At 28.2% G+C, this 23039-nt stretch overlaps 2 protein-coding genes across 2 annotated transcripts; one reads left to right on the top strand and one right to left on the bottom strand.

Moving 5' to 3' along the window:
• The first annotated feature begins 9251 nt into the window (after positions 1-9251).
• Positions 9252-12321, top strand: LOC112723967 (isoleucine N-monooxygenase 2-like). Its single transcript, XM_025775299.1, has 2 exons — positions 9252-10187; positions 11686-12321. Exons 1-2 carry the CDS (start codon positions 9252-9254, stop codon positions 12319-12321), a joined length of 1572 nt encoding a protein of 523 aa, XP_025631084.1.
• Positions 12322-16763: 4442 nt separating this feature from the next.
• Positions 16764-22672, bottom strand: LOC112723966 (phenylalanine N-monooxygenase CYP79D16). Its single transcript, XM_025775298.1, has 2 exons — positions 22619-22672; positions 16764-17414 (listed from the first exon to the last, which is right to left on the bottom strand). The coding sequence occupies exons 1-2, from the start codon at positions 22670-22672 to the stop codon at positions 16764-16766; spliced, it is 705 nt and encodes a 234-aa protein (XP_025631083.1).
• Between the last annotated feature and the right edge of the window lie 367 nt (positions 22673-23039).

The raw sequence follows: 23039 nt of genomic DNA, 5'->3' as shown, positions 1-23039 counted from the left end.
AATTGAATATAAATTTTTAGATTTAACTTAGTTTGAAATTAGAACTTTTAAATTAGAATTAGCTTTAGTTAATAAATTTTGAATATATTATTCTAATTCTTGAAATTGGTATTTGGATAATAATTTTTTTGGTCTGTTATACTTAAAATTGAAAAATTACGTACATTTAATTTGATTGAACTGTTCTAATTTTTCTTGTTTAAATTCATGCAGGTCAAGTGTTGAGTGATATGCCTCTCTAACACTTTAAATTTTGAATTGCATATGTAATTGTGTATCATATTTGCATAACTCTAATGTCTAAAGTAACAATTCAGCTAAAAGATTATTGATTCTATTCAAAGATAATCATAAATCTTAAAATAAATAAATAAATAAGTAATTTTTAATCGAAATTGGGAGAAGAGTGAACCTTAATAATACTCTGCACACATATGCCTACTTCGCTAATCACTAATCACCGTATAATTTTTGTTTTTAAGTCAAATGAGATGAAATTAAGCATTTTTGAAAAGTTTTACCCAATTCTCTAGTTCATCTTCTTCAGATATTTCTTCGATTTTTTCTGCTTCGATTATGTTTGTTAAATATTATGTAAATTCTAAGACTCATTACAACAATATAAATTATTTTTGAGGGTTATATGTGTACAAAAAAATTAAAATTTGTCAAAAAAATAAATTTTGATACTAGTTTAACTATAAAAATAGTTAATAAAAGTTTTGTCAAAAATAGTATTCTTAATATATAAGTAATTGTGAAAAAAGTTTAAATCTTATTTTGATAAATATTGGCGGTCAAAAATAATTTGTTAAAAAAATTTGAGAATATATTTTTTATAATACTTATTAACTGTCAAAAATACTATTTATTTTGACACTTATTGACCATAAAAAATTTTCAACAAAGAATGAGATGAGATCTTGAAATCGAAGAATAAACTGAGATTTTGAAGATAAAGAATGAGTAATATGATCCCAAACTAAGAGCAATGTGATGCCAAAATTGACAGAGTCCAAAGAAGAAGAGGAACAGTGGAGTAAATTGAAAATAAATGAGTGTCAAAATTGAGGAGTAATTTTCTACGGTCAAATTATTCATCAAGAAAACATAAAAAATTTGATATTTGTGATATTTGTCAAAAATATATATTAATTTTTACACTTAATTATAAATATTAAAAAAGACAATGTTAAAATAACTCTCTTTTCTTGTAGTGACTCTAGGACGTTTCATGAGTTTCTTGTGTTAAGGTTTAGTATGTTATACTTAGTAACTAGCATCTTATATCATTTGTATTTATTGAATCTAATGTGCATTCAGCTTTATCTTTTCATTATTGTAATGTATTGTTTAAGAAAGCAAATTTTCATAGGTCACTTTTTTTTGTAAATCATTTTGAGAAATAATATATCTGTTATTAATCATATTTCTTAGATCACAGAAATGCTAATTGTTGATTTGTTTTTTATTATGATATGTTATTGGTATTATAAATTTATGATTATTAGTGATTGCATGGTATCGCAAGTTGAGAATGGATTCTCAAATTAATTTGTTTGTTGTGTTGCTTAAATAATTCTATGTTAAACTATTAATGGTATAAGAGCTAAGTTGATCATTTAGGGTCAATTAGCGAATTTATAAGAATTGATTGATGAACAAAACAGCAAATTAAATTAAAGTTTAGATTAAGTAGGTACTTAATTTATATGGTATTTATAAATCGGTAATATTAAAAAAATAAAAAATAGTCATATTTTATTTTATTTAATATTTATTAATCGATAATATTAAAAAAACAAAAGAAACGATTAGAACTTATTTTATTTAAAATTCATTAATTATATGTATTCCGACAAATTCTCTTATCCTTCAAGGCCAGGCATCAACTTTGTTATTCAATTCATGTCAGAATTTGATTTAGATTATAATCAGTAATAATTGTAATAATCAATATGTTGGAATAAATAATTTTTTATTAGTCCAGATGATCCATATTGAATCACCAAAAATATATTATAATGCGCAAGCGTATTTTTATTCATAAAAGTAAAAAATTGATGGAAGAATTTGGATCTTGTAGTTCTTTCGATCTTCCTCAACCAAAGCCTTCTGTATTTCTAAACGGCTGAATTGCAACTCTTCTGATGGAGAAAGAGCACAAAGGCGGCTTTGGTATGTTGGGGACTGAAACCTGAAGGCACTATTTATATTTGAGCATGTCACCCATTAAACTCTAAAACCTAAATAAAATAGTATCTAAAATCCAAAAGATAATATATCTAAAATCTAAAAGATAATTATCTAAAGAACAAAAAATAATATCCAGTTTTATTCTCATTTAATTCCAAATCAAAAGTAATAATGATTTATTCAATTTAACATTTAAAACAATAAATGAGATCACCATTATATAAATCATTTAATTTAAAATAGCATAATTTGTAATTACAATTAATATATGTATTGCTCACAAACAAATTAAAAAGTTAAAATAATTTCCTAACACAATAAAGCAAATTAACCAATCAATTTTTGGTAGTCAAATTCAGTCAATTATTTTTAAAAATATATTTTTTTATATATTTTTTTATTTTTTCTTTTTTTTTCTCCAACAACTATTCTTAACACCAACTCAACTTCACTCCAACTACCACCAACCTATCCTTCTAAACTTTAATCCGAAATCTTAAATTTTTAAAATAGAGTGAGGATTAAAAAGATAATTGTGATGACAATAAAAATATTGACTAATATATATTAACTAATTTAAAAGTTAATTCTTTATACATTTTCTAATTGATGTTATGAATGAAAATATTCAAAAAAACATGAAAACTCAACACTAATAGTAGTATCTTATCTCCAAACCAAAGCTGCATATATAAGGAAATATTGAAAACTCAACTAAGGAATTGGAGTATGTTGAATCACTCTTCATTGTGTTTTTTGCCTTTTCTATTTCTGATTATCTTCCATGGTTGTGGTAGCTCGATTTTGATGGTCATAAGGAAATATTGAAGAAAGGATTCATCAATGGAGGAATGGGATAAGGACACATCAAGAGGATTGGCTTCATGTTCTTATCTCTTTGAAATATGCTAACAACAATCCATTTTTTACTCTCCAGGAAATCAAAAGTCAAATTATCAATTTAAATTTTCATATTATTATTATTATTTAAAGGTTTAATTATTCTGTTGGTCCTATAGTTTCGTGAAATTTTCAATTAGGTCTCTATACTTTTTTTCTTTTTAATGGGTCCCTGCACCAATTTTTTTTTTCAATTAAGTCCCTCTTAGTAGTAATTGACTTAATTTTATAGGGACCCAACTAAAAAAAAAAGAATTGGTACAAGGACCTAAATAAAAGGAAAAAAAAGTGTAGGGACCCAATTAAAAAAAAATTTGGTGCAAAAACTCAATTAAAAGAAAAAAAAATATAGGGACCTAATTGAAAATTTTGCGAAACTATAGGACCAGTAGAGTAATTAAACCTTATTTAAATTCTATCCAACTAACCATTTCTAAAATAAAAAATAAGTTATCTTTTATAATATGTTTAATCATCATTAGATGAAATATATTGATTTATCATGGTTAATATTAATTTTTAATTTAATTTAAATTATGATAACCTAACTAATTAATTAATCAAAGTATAACTTTTTTTAATTTATAAGAATCATTAAAAAAATTCTATTTTATAATAATGATGAAGAGTAAGTACATAAGACTAAAATTTGCTATTCCTTGTGATTAAGTTCCGAAGATATTAATATAATACAATAGTCAGTCAAAAGTTGAGTTTGGTTATTTTGCAACCAAAACAAAATCTGTTATAATATTTTATATTTTTCGTTTTTTTCCTAATTTCCTGAACTTAGTAAATGCATTTTATTTACCCAGTATTTTCAAGTGTAAAACAGCTTGAAGCTTCATCAACAATATAACCCTCTATTTTGTGCTTGTTTGCGTATGCATCTGTTTGGAGATTGAATTTATTAAGTTGGTGTCTCCATGCACCTTATAAAGTTTGTGAATGAGGAGAAAAATATGACAGGGTTGTCTAATATCATTTTTTGCACATCAAATTATTATAAGAGTTTGTCATTGGCCAATGAGTTGCTGTATGCACAAGACGGGGTTCAAACTCCCGACACTTACTTAAGCGGACGAGTGAGCTGACCACTCGACCAACCCAAGTTGGTTAGCAATCGTTGAAACATTTAATTAGTTCTAATTGTGTCTTGATTTCTGCCACTCTCCCTCATGAAATACTAGAGATGACAAGTAAATTCATTAGAAGATCTATGATTTATGAGATGCTTTTTTCATCATATTTTAGTTTGTGTTTCTGTTTCCTGGTTGAAAATTTTGCAAACAATTGCTCAATTGGATTTTGTAATATATGCAAGTTTTACACAAATTTATTTTGTTACATGTTCTTCTCTGTTTTTTCTTTTATGCAGAGAATCATGGCACTTGCAGATGAAGCTATACATAGAGCTGCTGAAAATATGGCACTGGATATTGGTGCATTTTGTGTGGTGAGAAGCTTTTCCATAGTTATTATGCATGCATTTTATAGGTTGGTGATATCGTTCAACTTTTAGCAATTATTATTTCAGATATTACTAAAAATATTGGATATGTATTTTTGCATTTTTTAACAACATTAAATATTATTATTTTTAAATATAATTTGAAACATTTTTTTTCTTAAATTAAGAGATAATAGGGTCTTATTTAAATAATATTGCAGGTACTCCAATGTGAATATCTAAGATTTAATAATGATGCATCCTGACACTTGATTTTGTAATAATTTCATTTAACTTGTTTTTAACCTTAAAGTCATTTAGTTTAGAATATTTGCTGTTGACACTATGTATTACTTAATTTCATATTTTTATCACTATGGATACTAATAAGAGCAGGACTATTTTTTTAAATCTTGTATGATGTAATTTTGTGTCAAGAAGTATCTTTATTATGACATTTTATTTTATTTTTTATAATTAGTCACTTTTTTACTATAGTCATTTTAAATTAGACATACAAAAAATGTGATAAAATAATCTGAATTAGTCATAAAAATAATATGATTAAAAAATCCACCAATATTAATCATGAAAAAAAATTCGACTATCCCAAATTAGCCACAGTAAATTGTGGCAAAATAATTATTTTTGGTTTGCTTAATATCATTTAGCTATAGTCACAAACATGAACAATAATGTATAAACCATAGTTATTTAAAGGTTTTCACGGTTTATAAATCTGTAACTAATAACTCCAAAACCATACCAAGATAAAAATGTGACACCCTTAATGTCCACAATTCTTCTTTCATGACTAATATATGTTATTCATGATTTTAATAAAATTTTAGCCACGGTTTTAACCGTGACAAATCACCTTACATAATATACTGCTACAACAACGTCTCCCCTCAAACTTAGATGTAAATTAAGACACACTTTAAGTTTGTTTCAAAATTTATGGAATAAATGTAGTGATGAGAGTTTTATAAATATATCAGCAATTTGATCTATGATTGAAATATTAACAACAAGGAGCTCCTTCTAACTATTTACTTTGTCCCTAAAAAATAATATAAAATTCCAATTACTTGCATCTATTATATAAGATTGAATTTGCTACCAACACAAGTACTTTGGTTGTTCGAATATATTATTGGAGAGAGTGTTTATGGTATTTTTAACTCATGAGAAACTGTGAATCGATATCAGATCAGTTTGAGCTTCTACTAGAGCCCAGTGCTTAGTCTTTATATTAGAGAGAGTACCAACTAATTTTATAAATATTTATCTACTAATTATTAATGCTAAACTACTTATCATTACTTTAATATGCCCCTCAAACTTAAGTGTTAATTTGAGTTTGAAACTTATTGAAAAATAACATAATAAGAGAATAGAAACTGAAAGAAATTGATGGAAATAGGAAAGATGAAACTATTGAGGCGCAGATAGAATTGAAGGAAGAAAAATGCATATGTAACTACTAGAAGAGTGGCAAACTGAAAAAGAGATGGCATTTCAAAATGCAGAAAAGGACGCGTGTGGTGCGGTGACTCAAAATGCAGAGGAAGAAGAAGACGCGTGTGGCGCGGTAACGCAGAAAAAGACGCATACAGCGCAATGACGCAGAGGAAGACGCGTGTGGCGCGATGACGTAGAGAAGGACGCGTATGGCGCGGTGACAACACGGGAAACTCGAGGAGGCTGAACGAACTACTGAAAATTGAATCTGGAAAGGTGATGGAGATGGTGGATGTAGCTGAACTTTGACCGGCGCGTGGAGGCACGTCTGGTGGCAGATGGAGACGAGTTAGAGAGAGATTATGAGGAGAAGAAAAAATGGAGAGAATGTAGCCACAACGGCGATGGAATTGTCGGTGGTGAACAGAGAAGTAGGAGAGAGATATGACTTCGTGGTTTTTGTTCGGTCAGAGGAAGAAGAAAAAAAGAAAGGAGGGGTCATCCTACGGCGGAGGTTAGTTGCTTGGTGAAGCTCAATGATGAAGGTGATTTTTGTGAGAGAGGGGAGCAACTACTGCTTTGATGGAATAAATATAAGTTTAATGAGAAAGCATTCACACGGTGGTTTCTCACAGAAAAAATAATATTCTATCCTCTTTAAGAAAGATATTATAACTCTGATATCATGTTAAATCTAAGAAAAGAGAATAGATAGAGGAATTGATATTATATATTTTATCGTTGTTTGCTACAAGAGCTAAATTATATACATAGAGATATTACCAACTAATTTCATAAATATTCATCTACTAACTACTAATTCTCAATTATTTATCATTAGTTTAATAACTTGCTCACTTTATTTTGTTTCCCACACTTCCAAAAAACTATGTTGTTGCTTCCCAAATAAATACAATTAGAAATCGAATTTTATTTCGATATTATTTTGTATGTACTTTCTAAATTATTATTTAAATATTATAAAATATATATCAACTACAGAATTTATTTGCTAGATACGAAAATTGTTTAGCACATAAAAAAATATATTTTTGTTTAATTTTATCAAATTTTTGAATCTTTTAAAAATTTATTTATTATTTTATTTTTTAAAATTATTTTTGTCTATGTTATACAATTTTGAATATTATTTTAGTAGTTTATAAAAAGATTATTCTTCTACTATTATAAAATAAGAAAATATTAATTAATATATACTACTCTAATTGATTACTCGGTTTGTTTAGGTACTATTAAATTTATCTGATTGAATAAAAATAAAAATTGTAATTAAATTTTTGAAAGAAGTATATATTACACATAAAGTCCTTATCTTTTTAATTTTTTCTTCATTATGAAAAAGAAATTCACTTTTCATACCATCTTCGTTATGAGATGATCCCTACTCTTTATACAATGGTACGGTATACTGTGTTTCCAATAAAGGAACATTTTTCCAATAGCATTCCTGTTTCTAGAAATTTTTCTGGTTTCATAGAATAATGTCCAAATATATTTACAATTTTCAATGGCACTTTTTCTTGCTTAACAGGTTATGATAAATTAAAATTAATTGCATTTGAGTATACATTTTAATATTAATTAGAAGTTCAATTCATATCTGTCATTTTGACGTAGGGAGTGCCTACCTAATTTTATCAAATTAGATGCATTTGAGTATACATTTCCCACACACTAATAACTAGCGCCACACCATATTAATGGCTTTTAGCTTTAGGGGACACATGTTTTTCACATTAAAAAGTTCCTGTATAGATAGAAATTAGTTTTTTCAAAGAGAAATGTCAGAACATAATTAAAATTTATTATTTTTAGTTATTATTTTTAGTTATTAATTTAATAATATATTTTAATTTATATTTTTAAATATTAATAATTAATTAATAATAAAAAATAATAAATTCTGATAATCTTATAATATTTTTCTTTTTCAAATATTCTTATATAATATTGACTTGAAGTTTTATTTATTTCCATTTTGTATACTGAATTTTACCAAATCACTATACTAATTAATGTTGAATAACATAAATACATCCATATATTTGGTAACAAAGAAATTTGATAAGCCAATGCTAAATACAACAATATAACGAATTTGAACATCATCTATATCGAATTTTATCAAATCAAATATCAATAACCATCTAATTGATAAAAAGAAATCCTTGTTTTTATTGATTTCTAAGTATATAATAAGATATAACAAATGATTTTGAACTAATAAAAATTTTCTAAACATTTAATAGTTGATTTTTTTAACATTACACAAATATAAAGTAATTCAATAGTAACACACTAACACTTTTAATTTAATTATATTAGATATATAATTATTTATTTGTATCTTCTTATCCATTTAAGTTTTGAAAAAAATTATTTCATAATAGGTATCAAAACTTTTATCATCGATTCGGTCGATATTATCCTTTAAAAAAACAATAATAATAACATAAGATAAATAAAAAAATAAAATTAAGCCTCTACAAAATATTCACATGGATCTAAAGTAGATTCTTGCATGAAGAAATGTATTATAAAGATATTATTCATATATATCTTTTTATTAATTTAAACTTAAAAAAAAAAGTAACTTCACAACAAATTACAACGACTTATTTGATCTAATTTATGATGCACAGATACTGATATAAATACGGAATACGACACAATATGGAACATGCTGATATATAAATTTTAAAATTTTATAAGATACGGAGATATATATATATATATATATAATATAAAGTATTTTTAAATAAATTGTAATAATATTTTGATATTTTATTGATATTAAAATATAAATTAGTTTTATAATTATTTTAAATATTTTATTTTAATTATATAAAATATTTAAAATATTTTTTATTTTAATAAATAATAATATATATTATTTTTAAATTTATTTTAAAAATACATGTTAAGAATAATGTTGGATACACTGATATATATATGATGGTATTTAATTAAGTGTGTTCAAACATATCCAAAAAATAATTTTTTATTTTTCATTAAGATATAATTGGACCTAATAAACATACGTGTCGAATGAATATCATATCCGAAATATATTTAACACGGAGATACTACAACTTAACAAAATGTCCGTACTTCATATACACCTAACTGTGTAGTATATATATAAGCACCTACCTCAACCCAGCCAAATTATACTTGAAATGCACCCACGTATATAGTACTTTGAGTGTTTAGCCCAGGCATGGAATTTGGTCCTACCTTGTTGCTCATGCTATTTTGCATTATTATACCTCTCTTCAACAAACTCCTTAAACTCAATGACTCAACAAAGAAATCAAAGAAGCCTAGGCTCCCACCAGGTCCCAAACCATGGCCTATAGTTGGTAACATCCCTCAAATGCTTGCAAACAAACCCACTCTTAGATGGATACAAAACATCATGAATGATCTCAACACCGAAATCGCATGCATCCGTCTAGGCAATGTCCATGTTATCCCAGTGACAAGTCCTTCCATTGCACGCCAAATTTTAATGAAACAAGATGCAATCTTCGCATCAAGACCATTGAGTTGGTCAAGTAAATTTGTCTCATCGGGATACCTAGCCACAACTCTAACACCCTTTGGAGAACAATGGAAGAAAATGAAGAGAGTCATAGTTGAGGAATTGATTTCGCCACAAAGGCATCAATGGCTGCATGACAAAAGGGTGCAAGAAGCCGATAACCTTGTTCTCTATGTGTATAACCAAATCAAGAATGGTAGTGGCCTAGTGGATTTGAGGCATGTAGGGCAACACTATGGTGGAAACTTGATTAGAAGGTTGCTCTTCAATAAGAGGTACTTTGGTAATGGTAGAGAAGATGGGGGTCCTGGTGCTGAGGAATTGGAGTATGTTGAAGCACAGTTCATGGTGGTAAGGCATATTTATGCATTTTCTGTTTCTGATTATCTTCCGTTCTTGTGGGGGTTTGATTTTGAAGGTCATAAGAAAATATTGAAGAAAGCTACTAATACCCTAAGGAAGTACCATGATCCCATCATTGAAGAAAGGATTTGTCAATGGAGGAATGGGACCAGGACACATCAAGAGGATTGGCTTGATGTTCTTATCTCATTGAAAGATGCTAACAACAATCCATTTTTGACTCTCCAGGAAATCAAAAGTCAAATCATGGTAACATTTTTACTAATTCACTTTTTCATATTATTATTATTATTATCAACACTATGCTTTTATTATTTCTTAGAGAAGTTATGTTTAAAGATTCTTCTGTTAAAATAGTTAATTAGTGAAATTTAACAATACATTAAAATCAGGTAGATTTTTTTCGAAAAATAATAAAAGCCTACAACACTATATTATAGGATTAGAAGTGAACGGAGATGAGTTGAGGTAGGCTAAACTCATATTCGACTCAATAAAACTAATTTTAACTCATGATTCATCTCATTAATAATCATGTCTACTTATAAAATTTAGATTCGGTTCACCAAAAATCTACGAATTGGCTCAAATAGCATAAATATAATATATATAATTTTATATAAATAAATTATAACTTATACATAAAAAAATTATCAATTTTATATATTGTCTATCTATCAATATCATATATAAAAGATAACTACAAAATTTTATAGCAAAACATATATGTTGCTCTCTTCTATCATAAATAATAAATAATGTAAGTAGATGTGTTATCCATTCAAATACAATAAAATAAATAAAATATTACAACTAAGATATGATAAATAAAAAGTAAGATTATTATTACACAAATTTAAATTCGATTTATTTAATATACGAGCTTAAAAACTTATTTAATTTTGATTTACAAGTTTATCAAATTAACTTATCGAACTCGAACTTGTTTTGTAAACCGATTTAACTCACTCTCAAGCATATATGTTAAAGAGAGATAGAATGGAGAGGAAAAAATGTTAAGAATGGCCAAAGTGTAGGACTGTCAAATAGGTTAGTTCGGTTTATTTAAGTCTAGATCACTTTAAGTTTGTGGGTTAAATGGGACAGACTCATTTAAACCCACTTTATTTATGGGCATAATTTTTTAACGTGGATTATTTATGATTAGTTCGATGGGTTAAATGAGTTGGTTCGTTTATCTTTTTATTTTATTTTTTTAAAAATATTTTTAAAAAAATTACATTTATGCCGAAAGGCTGAAACAAATAATGTTTTTCCAACTAATGAATCAGATTTTCGGGTCGAATAAAAAAAAGATATTAGATAAAAGTACTAATTTTTTTTTGAAAATGTAAAATAAAATTTAAACGTACTGTCTATTTAACCTATTTATTAATCCGTCATTTTTTCAAGTTAATAATACTTAACTCAAAATTTAAATAGATTTAATTTTAAAAACAAAATTCGCCGTGTAAACAAATAAATGGGTTGGTCATGGGTTTAGCCCATTTTATCGACTATACCAGAGTGATTAGAGAATGAAAGAATGAATTGTTTGATTATATTTTAATTTATTTATATGGTTAGTAATTTTATTCTTAATCTTGCTCCACTCTAAAAAAAACTAGAAAAAAAATACTTGACTATTAATTAATTTCTTTATTTTTTTTCTTATGTAGCTTACATGATTAAAATATATATATTTGCTTGATAAGATGAATATGAAGAATATATGTGTCTTTTGCAGGAAATTGCAGTTGGAACAATGGACAATCCATATAATAATGTTGAATGGGTACTTTCTGAAATAATTAATCAACCAGAGATACTTCAAAAGGCTATTGAAGAATTAGATAAAGTGGTAGGAAAGAAGAGGTTAGTACAAGAATCAGATATTCCAAAGCTCAACTATGTGAAGGCATGTTTGAGAGAAGGTTTTCGTCTTCACCCAATTAATGACTTTAATATTCCTCATGTTTCAATGAAAGACACAATTGTTGCCAATTACTTCATCCCAAAGGGTAGCCATATTCTTATTAGGAGGCAAGGTATTGGCCAAAATCCAAGAGTTTGGAATGAACCATTGAAGTTCAAACCTGAAAGACATTTGAAGAAAGATGGATATGATTTGACTTTGACTGAGTCAAATCTAGAGTTGTTCATATTCGGCACTGGAAGACGAAGTTGTCCTGCAATCACACTTGGGACTACAGTGATTGTTATGCTCTTTGCAAGGTTGGTTCATGGATTCACTTGGATTGCACCTCCCAATGAACCAAGCATTAATCTTTCTGAACTTGAAAAGGATACCACAAAAGTTAAGCCACTAGTTGCACTGGGAAAACCAAGACTACCACTGGAAGTTTATCATCAAATCAATTAAAAGAAATATCTTTGAATGATTTTAGTACTTTGCATCATTTAATTATTGGTGTGTCATCTTTAATTTAGGTAGAACTATACAAACTAATTATGATGAAGTGTGAGTCACTCAATAACATGGGTCAGGCAGACAGACTCAACAAATTTATGATAAGGGGATAAAAATAATACACGTCACTATTAAAAGATATATTAATTTAAAATATAAAAAAAATAAAAATATACATTAATTATTCGAATAACAAAAAAATAAAATAAAATTTACATTAGTCACTAACTTTGTCTTCAAATCTTAAAGATACTTCTTTTTTTGTTTTTATATTTTAAAAATGTTGAATAATTGTTTCATTCTCAACTTGATTATGAGCACTATTATGATTTTCAACATATATTTGTAATCTCTCCTTCTTTTTTCAATTTGAAAAGTCCTCTTTTATAAAAGTATCACCACTCGTATTATCAGGTTTCATAATATTGTAACAAAGACAAAAGACATCATCTTTTAAAATACTATATTCCAACCAATTGCCAAATTCATCAAACCAATTAGCATTAAATCTATGGAGAGAAGTCCCAAAATATATTTGTAGAAAATCATGTTCTTTGTTGGAAATAATACACCATTCCCCCTTGAGAAAATATTTTTCACAGAGAAATAAAATAGACACAATCACAACACAAGAGTTTAACGTGGAAAACCCCAATTACTGGAGAAAAAAAACCACGGCCGTTGTCAAATGACAACCAAAGAATATCACTATGTGAAAATTATTACAACACATAGACTTCTTTCTCTCTAACACCGACACCCCAGTACACCCACACTCTCAAAGCAAATATTTAACTACACCTCACAACACTCTCTAATCAAAGAGTATAGAGGAAAAGAAAAGTCAAATACAAGCTTTAAGTGTTTCCGACTAGTGCAAAAAATATGGAGAACTTAGCCTCATATTTATAGCCTAGGCCACCCACTCCATTTGCTATCCTAAGCAATGTGGGACTAATTCAACCAAATCCTAACAATCTCCACCTTGATTGAAATAGTCACACATCTTCAGCTTCCGTAGTCAACACCGACAATTTTTTGCTGCCATTGTCTATACCGACAATCATAGTTCAGAGAACTATCATACTCCACCATGAAAGTATACTCACTTGGAATTAGACCACTCCAAGCATTTCGTCTTGGTACAGATCGAAACCTTGCTGAAAATTCATGGTGCAACTTCCAAATTGGCTTTTCCTGGAAGTTCTTCAGCCATCGACATAACTCCGCCACACACCTTGCATCTCAACGCCAACCAATGCCCGTGTGCAATTGTGGACCCGATTGCCACAACTTATCCTTATCCATGGCAGTGCGGCAATACCATGAGGATACTTCTTATCTTCTACGCCTTGTGCAAACCTGATTGTATCAACACATCCTTGACTTGTATTTGCCACAAGCCAAAATTGATTCTTCCATCAAATTTCTCTATTTCAAGCTTCACAGCACTTGAATATCCTGACATTATTGCAACCGTATACTGGAATAGTATAACTCAACTGTAGACCGTGCACTAGGAAGGGTCCCTAGGAAAGAGAGGTGGGTCACAATGGACACACTTAAATACCAAGTCTTTCCTTAGCCAGAACCTTTCCAAACTGCACTCTCACAGTATCACACTGCCTTCCAACAACAACAACAATAACCAAAGATCAACATAAAGTCACAGGACAAAATTCTTTTCTGATGTGAAAGGTCAGACTAGGCTGCAACCACAGAGCATATTAAGAATAAATCTCATCGAACCGAAGCTCTGATACCACATGTTGGGAATAATACACCATTTTTCCTTGAGAAAATACCTTTCACAAAGAAATAAAATAGACAAAATCACAACACAAGAATTTAACTTGGAAAACCCCAATTACTGGAGAAAAAAAACCACGGTCGTTGTCAAATGACAACCAAAGAATATCACTATGTGAAAATTATTACAACACAGACTTCTTTCTCTCTAACACCGGCACCCCAGTACACCCACACTCTCAAAGCACACCTCACAACACTCTCTAATCAAAGAGTATAGAGAAAAAGAAAAGTCAGATACAAGCTTTAAGTGTTTTCGACTGGTGCAAAAAATATGGAGAACTTAGCCTCATATTTATAGCCTAAGCCACCCACTCCATTTGCTATCCTAAACAATGTGGGACTAATTCAACCAAATCCTAACAATAAATTTTAAAGTGTCAAGTTAATGGGTCTCTTATCTTATAAACTCCTCACTCTTCCTTGCTTTCTTTAATGTGGGACTAACTTCAACACTCCTCACACTTGCAACACTAACAATCTCCCCCTCAAGTGTGAGCCTCCATATCAAGCATCAACTCCCCCTCTTTCTAGCTCCTCCACTACATGAGTATTCGTCCATCACATCGTCGCAAAACACCGCGGGACACGCCGCCCGAACCACCTTTGCCGGGAAGACTTCCGATGCTTCACCTTGAATACCCCTTAAACCAGACCGATTAAACCATCGGTTTTGATACCACTTGTTGGGGCCACCGTGGAGATTTCGGGGAGGAATCAAGTGAGATAACATAAAATGGGACGACACCACATCCAACTCAAAACCTTAAGATTTATTGTTATGATTTGGTTGAATTAGTCCCACATTGCTTAGGATAGCAAATGGAGTCCATATTTATAGCCTAGGCCACCCACTCCATTTGCTATCCTAAGCAATGTGGGACTAATTCAACCAAATCCTAACAATAAATCTTAAGGTGTCAAGTTAATGGGTCTCTTATCTTATAAACTCCTCACTCTTCCTTGCTTTCTTTAATGTGGGACTAACTTCAACACTCTTCATACTTGCAACACTAACATTCTTTTGGTTGACAAGGACCTTTTTATAAATAAGTTCGTCTAACTTCATCTCTGACATTTAGATTATAATTTAAAATTTTAGGTCATTGTTTAGGATCAGCTACCAGGCTTTCGACATTGAATTCTAAGAACTTCTTTTTATTAGAAGAGACTAATGAAGTGACTTTAGATTCTAGTGGCAACTTTTTTTAAAAATATTTCTCCATTACTATTTCTAAAAATAAAAAAATATATATTCTAAATTAATAAATTGATCAATTCACTTTAAAAATTTATATGCAACATAGTTACATAGAATAGAACAAAAGATAAAAACAAATAATAAGGATCAATAAATTGAGAATAAAATAAAATGTACAAAGTCATGAAAAGAATAAAAAATTATATTAATACTTAATTAAACTATAATTGCTTGATTAAAATTTGTAATTGAAAATATCAAAAAGAGAAACAATGAAATTGGAAGATACATAAAGTCATAGAGAGCTATATAAAAAAATATAAAAAATTTAAAATTTACCTTTTGATAAAGAGAATATGACAATTAAACAAATAATAGAAAAATAAAATTGAAAATATAAAACTAAGAAGAGTGTTTAAGAGAATAAAAATAAAGTGATGGCTGAAATTTAAGAATAAAAGACTAAATTTAACGAGGTTAAAAAAATAAATTTAAAGCTTTAAGCAATTAAGTTTAGTTTATTTATAGTAGAGTCATTTAAAAAACTAAAATAAAGGTATATATATATATATAGAGTGCCCCTTATTCCGTGCCTGATGTCAGGAATAAATAGAGCTTTTATATATATATATAGAAAGAGAGAGAGAGTGCCCATTACTCACGTGTGTAGGTCCGTGCCTGATCTCAGGAATAAATAGAGCTTGCAGAGTTGGTTAGTTAATTATGAGATTAGATAATAATTGTTAGTATTAATCTCAGATTTATTAAGAGTTATTAATTATATAAGACTAAAAATTAATGTAATAATAAGCTAACAAAATCATTTTTCTCATTCACATTTCTATAAAATCAGTCTATTAGATCTCTCTTTCTCTTTCTGAGCTTTGATACCATACCATCACAATATGATAAAAGCAAAAACCCTATTATTCGTCAAATTAATTTACAAATATACAATAAGAGATCGAGTAATATAAATTGATGTCATATTTTTATATCGTTCTAATAATATGTTTAATCGAGTCGCATGCATTATTATGTATATGAATAATAATGAATGAGTAGAGAGATATCTCGATTAATTTATGTACTTGTTTCATAACTTTTATTATTTAATAATGTATTGTGTTGTTCATATCAATTGAGCTTATTGTATTTCCTAAAGACCTTTAGCAAACAGGGAGAACAAAGAAATAAAAACTGAACACTGGAATTTGATTATTCATAGTAGTTACGAATTAGAGACTACATATATAATTCTACTATTTATGTCACTAGACCTATCAACTACTCTAACATTAACTACTCTTACTAGTTTTATTAATTGACTTCTCTTTTTCTAGATTAACATCACTTTAAGTAGCTAGTAGAGATGACATCCTAATCAGATATTTTTCTTTTGATCCAATTTGTGATAAACCTCTGCAGATAACCTTGGTTTTCCCAATGCTACAAGTGGCTTAGCTTTTGAAGTATCACCTACACATTCACAAAGATCAATGATATGTTCATTGGGTGGTGCAGTCCAAGTGAATCCATGCACCAACCTTGCAAATAACATAATAGTCATTGTAGAACCAAGTGTAAGCGCAGGACAACTACGTTTTCCGGTGCTAAATGTGAAAGTCTCTAAATTAGGGTCAATTAAAGTTAAGTTAGATCCATCATTCTTCAAATGTCTTTCAGGTTTGAATTTTAATGGGTCTTTCCAAACTTTTGGATTTTGGCCAATACCCTGTCTCCTAATGAGGATATGACTTCCCTTTGGAATGAAGTAATTAGAAACTATGGTGTCTTCCATGGAGACATGAGGAATGTTGAAGTCAACGATTGGGTGAAGTCGAAAACCTTCTCTTATACATGCCTTTATATAATTGAGTTTTGGAATATTTGATTCTTGCACTAGCCTTTCTTTTCCCACAACATTGTCTAATTCCTCGGTAGCCTTCTGAAGTAGCTTTGGTTGATTTAACATTTCAGCCAGCACCCATTCAATGTTGTTGTATGGATTATCTATTGTTGCCATCATAATCTCCTACAAATATAAATATTCATATTCATAATTATTATTATTATTATTATTAATGAAAATAAAATAATTAGTCACTTTATAAATTATTTTTTTATATTAATAATGTTCACAAGAATTTATGAAATAAATTAATTAATAGAAATTTTTTCTTGTTTATTATATATAGACTAGAACTGAAGTTTGAACTTAGTATTTCTTATATATTAACCAAACTTTTTATCATTAGATAGTTCATCTTTAAATGCTCCTTATTAGGTTAAGAGTGATGTTATATTCTTTATCAATTAAAGAAATCTTAATTTTTTATTGTATTTTATATTAATTATTCAAATTTAAGGTTTAAGATTTAAAAGTTTAAGGTGTTTTACTTAAGGAGTGCATTAAAGATCAAAAGTGCTATTCATATACAAAATCACTCAATAAAATCAGTTATTAATGTATTTGTGTATAAATATATGTGTGATTTTTATTTTTAATGTATATTTATATTCTAACATATATTTTATACTAGTGACTAACTTTAATGACTGATTTTAATATACACATAATATAATCAATTAAAGATATAACTATTTGTATTACCTCTTTCTATTCGTTTAAACTTTTCAAAAAATACAAGAGATCCGCATCTATTAACCAAATTGGATTTAGCATAATTTTTTTTTTGAATTGTTTTCTTAAATATTTTTTAAGCTGTAGTTGTGCACATATTCTATTTACTACGAGTCTACGAATAAATTAGATTTAGAGTCACGGATACTATTAGAACTCGTTAAGAATAAATTCGTCTAAAAATTAATATATTTTAACAAAAAAATTTTAAAAGTATTTTACCATCTAAGAGTGGGTTTGTTTGCAAAGCATTTGAGGGATGTTACCAACTATAGGCCATGGTTTGGGACCTGGTGGAAGCCTATGCTTCTCTGCTTTCTTGTTTGAATCGTTGGGTTTGAGGAGTTTGATGAAGAGGAGTATGATGCCAAACAGCATGAAAAAGAAGTAAAAAATTGGGTGAGAGAGCATCATGGAGGTAAAAGAAGATTCCATGTCTTTGGGAAGTTAGAAGTATTTGGATTAAGACACTCTACTAAAGGTGGAGTAGTATGGTATGATATTGGTTGGGTGCATATTTGCTATTATATATATAGAAAGGAAAATGCTAGGAGAATGATAAGTTTAGTAAAAAAATGGAAAAATAAGTAATGCTGTCTTGAATGTAAGATAAATGCTGAAAAAATATTGATTATGTAACATTTTTTATATTACAAGAGTCACATATATAATTATTTTTATATAAAGTTGATAGTTAAAAATTATTAAATAATAATTTAATTAAATTTATTAAATTATTTAATGATTATTAAAAATCAATTTTACGTAAAAATAATTACACGTAAATTTTTACTTTTTTATGTAGGAATTCAATTTGGGATTTCGACTTTGATTTAGAAATAAAATTAACGGTGATGACTTGTCATATTATTCTTGTCACATGTTTTGTTGGATTCATAATTTCTATTATTTTAGGATAATGTCATTTTTCTTCCCCAAACATTTAGCGAAAAACTTGAAAAACAATATTTTCATCAAATAATTAATAAAGAATGTTAACCCCAAATATTATTATGCCAAATTATTTTTCATCATCACTCTCATTTTTCATTTTTTCAACAAAGCATAATTTTTTCGTAAAAGTTTCTATCACTAGGGATGGTAACGGAGCAGATAGGAGTAGATTTTTGCTTTATCTGATCCTGCTCCATCCTACACTCGCATAGAATTTGTTTCGTTTCTACATACGGGTAGTAAAAAATTGAACCCTAACCCAGCTTGTAAGTATCCATTCTGTCTCTACCCTATCCGTCCCTATAATTATTAAAATCCAATAAATAAAATAAAATTTTAAAATTTATATAACCATCATCATATACATAGTATAAATTAAAATAAAATTTTAAATATGATACAATATTATTAATCATTTTACTAATTGTTTTACATATATGATGAATCCATATTTGACGATAAATTTTAAATTGATTTGAGTGGATTTCATTATATAAACTCACATTTATTCATCCAAATGGCATACTTTTGTGTTCTCTCCTTAAATTGAACTTAATTGTGAAAATATGCTATTTTGTGTTTAATTTAACCAATTTTATTCCACTTTCATTCCATTCAATACCTTGATGCTTTTGATGAGTGATTTCAGGTGTAAGAGATAGGAATGACTTTATAAGAGTGGAGGAGAAGCATGCAATAATAGGGAAAAAATATAAAGAAAACAAAGAAGAAGTACACATTGGAGTGTGTGTACGCACAAGAAGCACAACAGCATGTGTGCCCACGCACGACAATCTGTGCGCACGCACAAGTGAAAGATCAGCAAGTGTGCGTACGCACAAGTCCTAGCACGTGACCTCATTAATGCAAATCGCTGAGGACGATTTCTGGGCCTCCAGAGCCTAGTTTTAGGACTTTCTAAAGCTGATTGAGTGCTATATCAAAGGGTCATCATTCTATGTGAAAGGGGGAGCACTTAGGTTTAGGTTTTTACATGTTTTTATTTAGTTTTTCTAGAGAGAGAAACTCCCCCTTCTCTCTAGAATTAGGGTTCTTAGTTTACTTTCTCTTTAATTTCAACATTTAATTCTTGTTTTAATATAGTTTCATTTATGTTTCTTACTCTCTTGTCTTGATCATCTTCATTTCTTTTGCTAATTTCTCAATTTTGCCACTTTTATATTTATGAACACTCTTGTTACTTTTAATTTCATTTAATGCAATTTTGATGTTTTATGTTTCTTTAATACTTATTTGAGTTGTTATTATTATCATTTATTACAATTGATAGTTATAGAATTTATTTTTATTGCAATTTATGATATTTTTTCTTTTATGCATGCTACGTGTTTGATAAAATATCTTTTTTAGCTTTTGTATAATTTTTCACACTCTTGGTTGAAAAATTGGGTAATTAGGTGAATTTGAGTTGTGGATGTTCATTTCACATTGTATTAGGATTGTTAGTTGATTTAGTTTCCACTAACTCTAAGCCTTTCATTAATAGAGTTGGCTAGGACTTGTGAATTGAGATCAATTATGTCATTTTGACTAATTCTCGATGTTAGGATTGACTAATTGGGATTAGTTTTACACAATTACCATGTTTGTGGTCCATAACTAGGATAGGAATCCTTAATTCCCCAATTCTTGCCGGGAGCTCTTTTTACCATTTAATTTCTATTTTCATTGCTTTTATTTGCTTTCATTTAATTCCTTGCATGCTTGTTTATTGTCTTGCTATTTACATTTCTTGTTTGTTACTATCCCAAAACCCCCAAATCCCTCAAAACCAATAATAGAGCATTTCATTGCAACTTTTAGGGAAGACGATCCGAGAGTTTAAATACTTTCGGTTTATATTTGTTTTGAATTGTGACTTATCTTTTGAATTTAAAATCATTGCCGATTTGGACTATATTTGCAACGGAAGTTAATTTTGTTAAAAATCCAAATTAGCATAATTTTCTTTACCAATATATTACACATATTATATATTAAAATTATATATATTATATATATACCAATATGGGTAGGCGGATATTACCTAAATCCGTCTAATCTGCCCTGTCCAAGAACCCGCCCTACTAAAAATCCACCACAATATGGGGCAGGTAATTACTCGTCCTGAGCGAGTAGAAGTGGGGTGGATACCCGCGGGTGGTGCTGCCATCCCTATCTATCACTATCATATACAGGTGTTTAATTTCAATACAAATCAATCTTAAAAAAAAATTATTCATTCAATAAATTCAAATTGAAAATAGGCTAAAATGGTATAAATTTAGATTAGATTAGATTCTATTTTTGATGAAATGCATGAATTTGATCGATTTTTTCATACGTTCTCAAAACTGAAAATTAATTTGATACAATCTAATTCAAACCGCAAAATGTGATATAACATTATTGTTTTATTATTAAATTTAAATTTTGTATATAACTAGTGTCTTTACCCGTGATAACATTACGAGAATATAAATTTTTTAAAATTATGTCGGTTTTGTCCTAATATTATAGATTATAGAACAAAATTCATAGAATTAAACTACTTTTACAAAAAGTTCATAGGAGATAAAAGTCTCCGTCAGTTAAAAAGATCAGGTCTCCATAAATTAAAAAAATCAAATAATAAGCTTTTTAGTTATTATTTTCATATAAAAGAGTTTAGTTTTTTAATAATAATTAATTTTAGTATTCATTATCTAAAATTTGAAAAAATTTAATATGTATATTTTTATATTTGATTAGGTGTTAAGTCTGTTACATAAATAAAAATAATTAATTTTCATGCTTGTTATTTAAAAATGATCTCTCTCTCTATATATATAAAATTTTATATTAATAGTTATAAAATTAACTTAACATCAATTTTTTTTAAAACAATTGAATCTTGATTCTAATTATTAATCACAATATTAGTATTCCCTTCAAATTATATGTAATGACTATTTGAAGGAAGACAAGTGAAAATATTAAAATTAAATAAACGATAAAAATTTAAAACTAAATGAAAAACTAAAAAAATATACATAATATTTTAATATTTAATTTTAATATTAGTTTAATTTTAATTTTAATATTTTAATTTTAGTTTAATTTTAATTATAATATTTTAGTTTAATTTTAATTTTAATAATTTAAATTTTGATTGTTAAATTTATAATTAATTATTAATAAACGATATAAAAGAGAGATAGAATGAGTAAAAGAATAAGAGAAATAGAAAAAAAAAAAGAGAAAACTCTTTAAATTAAAAAAATAATTTTAATTGTAACTAATTATTAATTTTTATTTATATTAAAAAAAAGTATTGAATTATCGTCAAATAAAAGGTGATCAATTATAGTTTTAGCTGCAGGACCGTTTTAAGCTAGTATTATTAGAACAAGTGTTTTTATTACAATTTAATTTTTTTTAAATAGTATATAAAAATAATATTTATTTATTTTTATTAAATTATTAAATTATACATACATAATTTTTTTATTCAATTTTTAATACTTAACAGTCAATATAAAAATTTTATATTAGATGTTCGTCAGAATGATTGATCAATTCTCAAATTTAAATAAGATTGATTTTTTTTTAAATCGACTCAAAAAAATATTATTTAGAGCTAATTTCTTGGCGTTTCATACCGAAGAAACGGTGTCGAGTACAGGAAGCCTGGAGTGTTGCTGGAGGCTTGGCATTGAGTGCGGAGGACTTGGCGTTGGATGCCGTAGGAGGTTATGGCGCCGGACGCCGCTGCACTGGTGTTGGACGCCACAGTAGGGATGATGCTGGACGTTAGCCCTCCAACAAGGAATGGTGCTTTTGGACTAACTTGGTGATTCTAGCATCTAACTTGGTGCATCTGGCGTTAGATGCCACTTCTCCCACAAGATAATGAAAGTGGGAAGCGGTTTGGCATTGGTGCCAATGTCACGACGTTCAATACCGTAAAACTAGAGAGCATCTAAACTATTATATATCGTTGGAATGTTCTAAAAGTTGGCTTTTTAATGCCGCTGAAACTGCGTCATTTGGACCTCTATAACTCATGCTAGCTATGCTCAT

This window comes from Arachis hypogaea, chromosome 11 (assembly GCF_003086295.3).
Source record: "Arachis hypogaea cultivar Tifrunner chromosome 11, arahy.Tifrunner.gnm2.J5K5, whole genome shotgun sequence".
NCBI lineage: Eukaryota > Viridiplantae > Streptophyta > Magnoliopsida > Fabales > Fabaceae > Arachis > Arachis hypogaea.
This window is presented reverse-complemented; position numbering and strand designations above follow the sequence as displayed.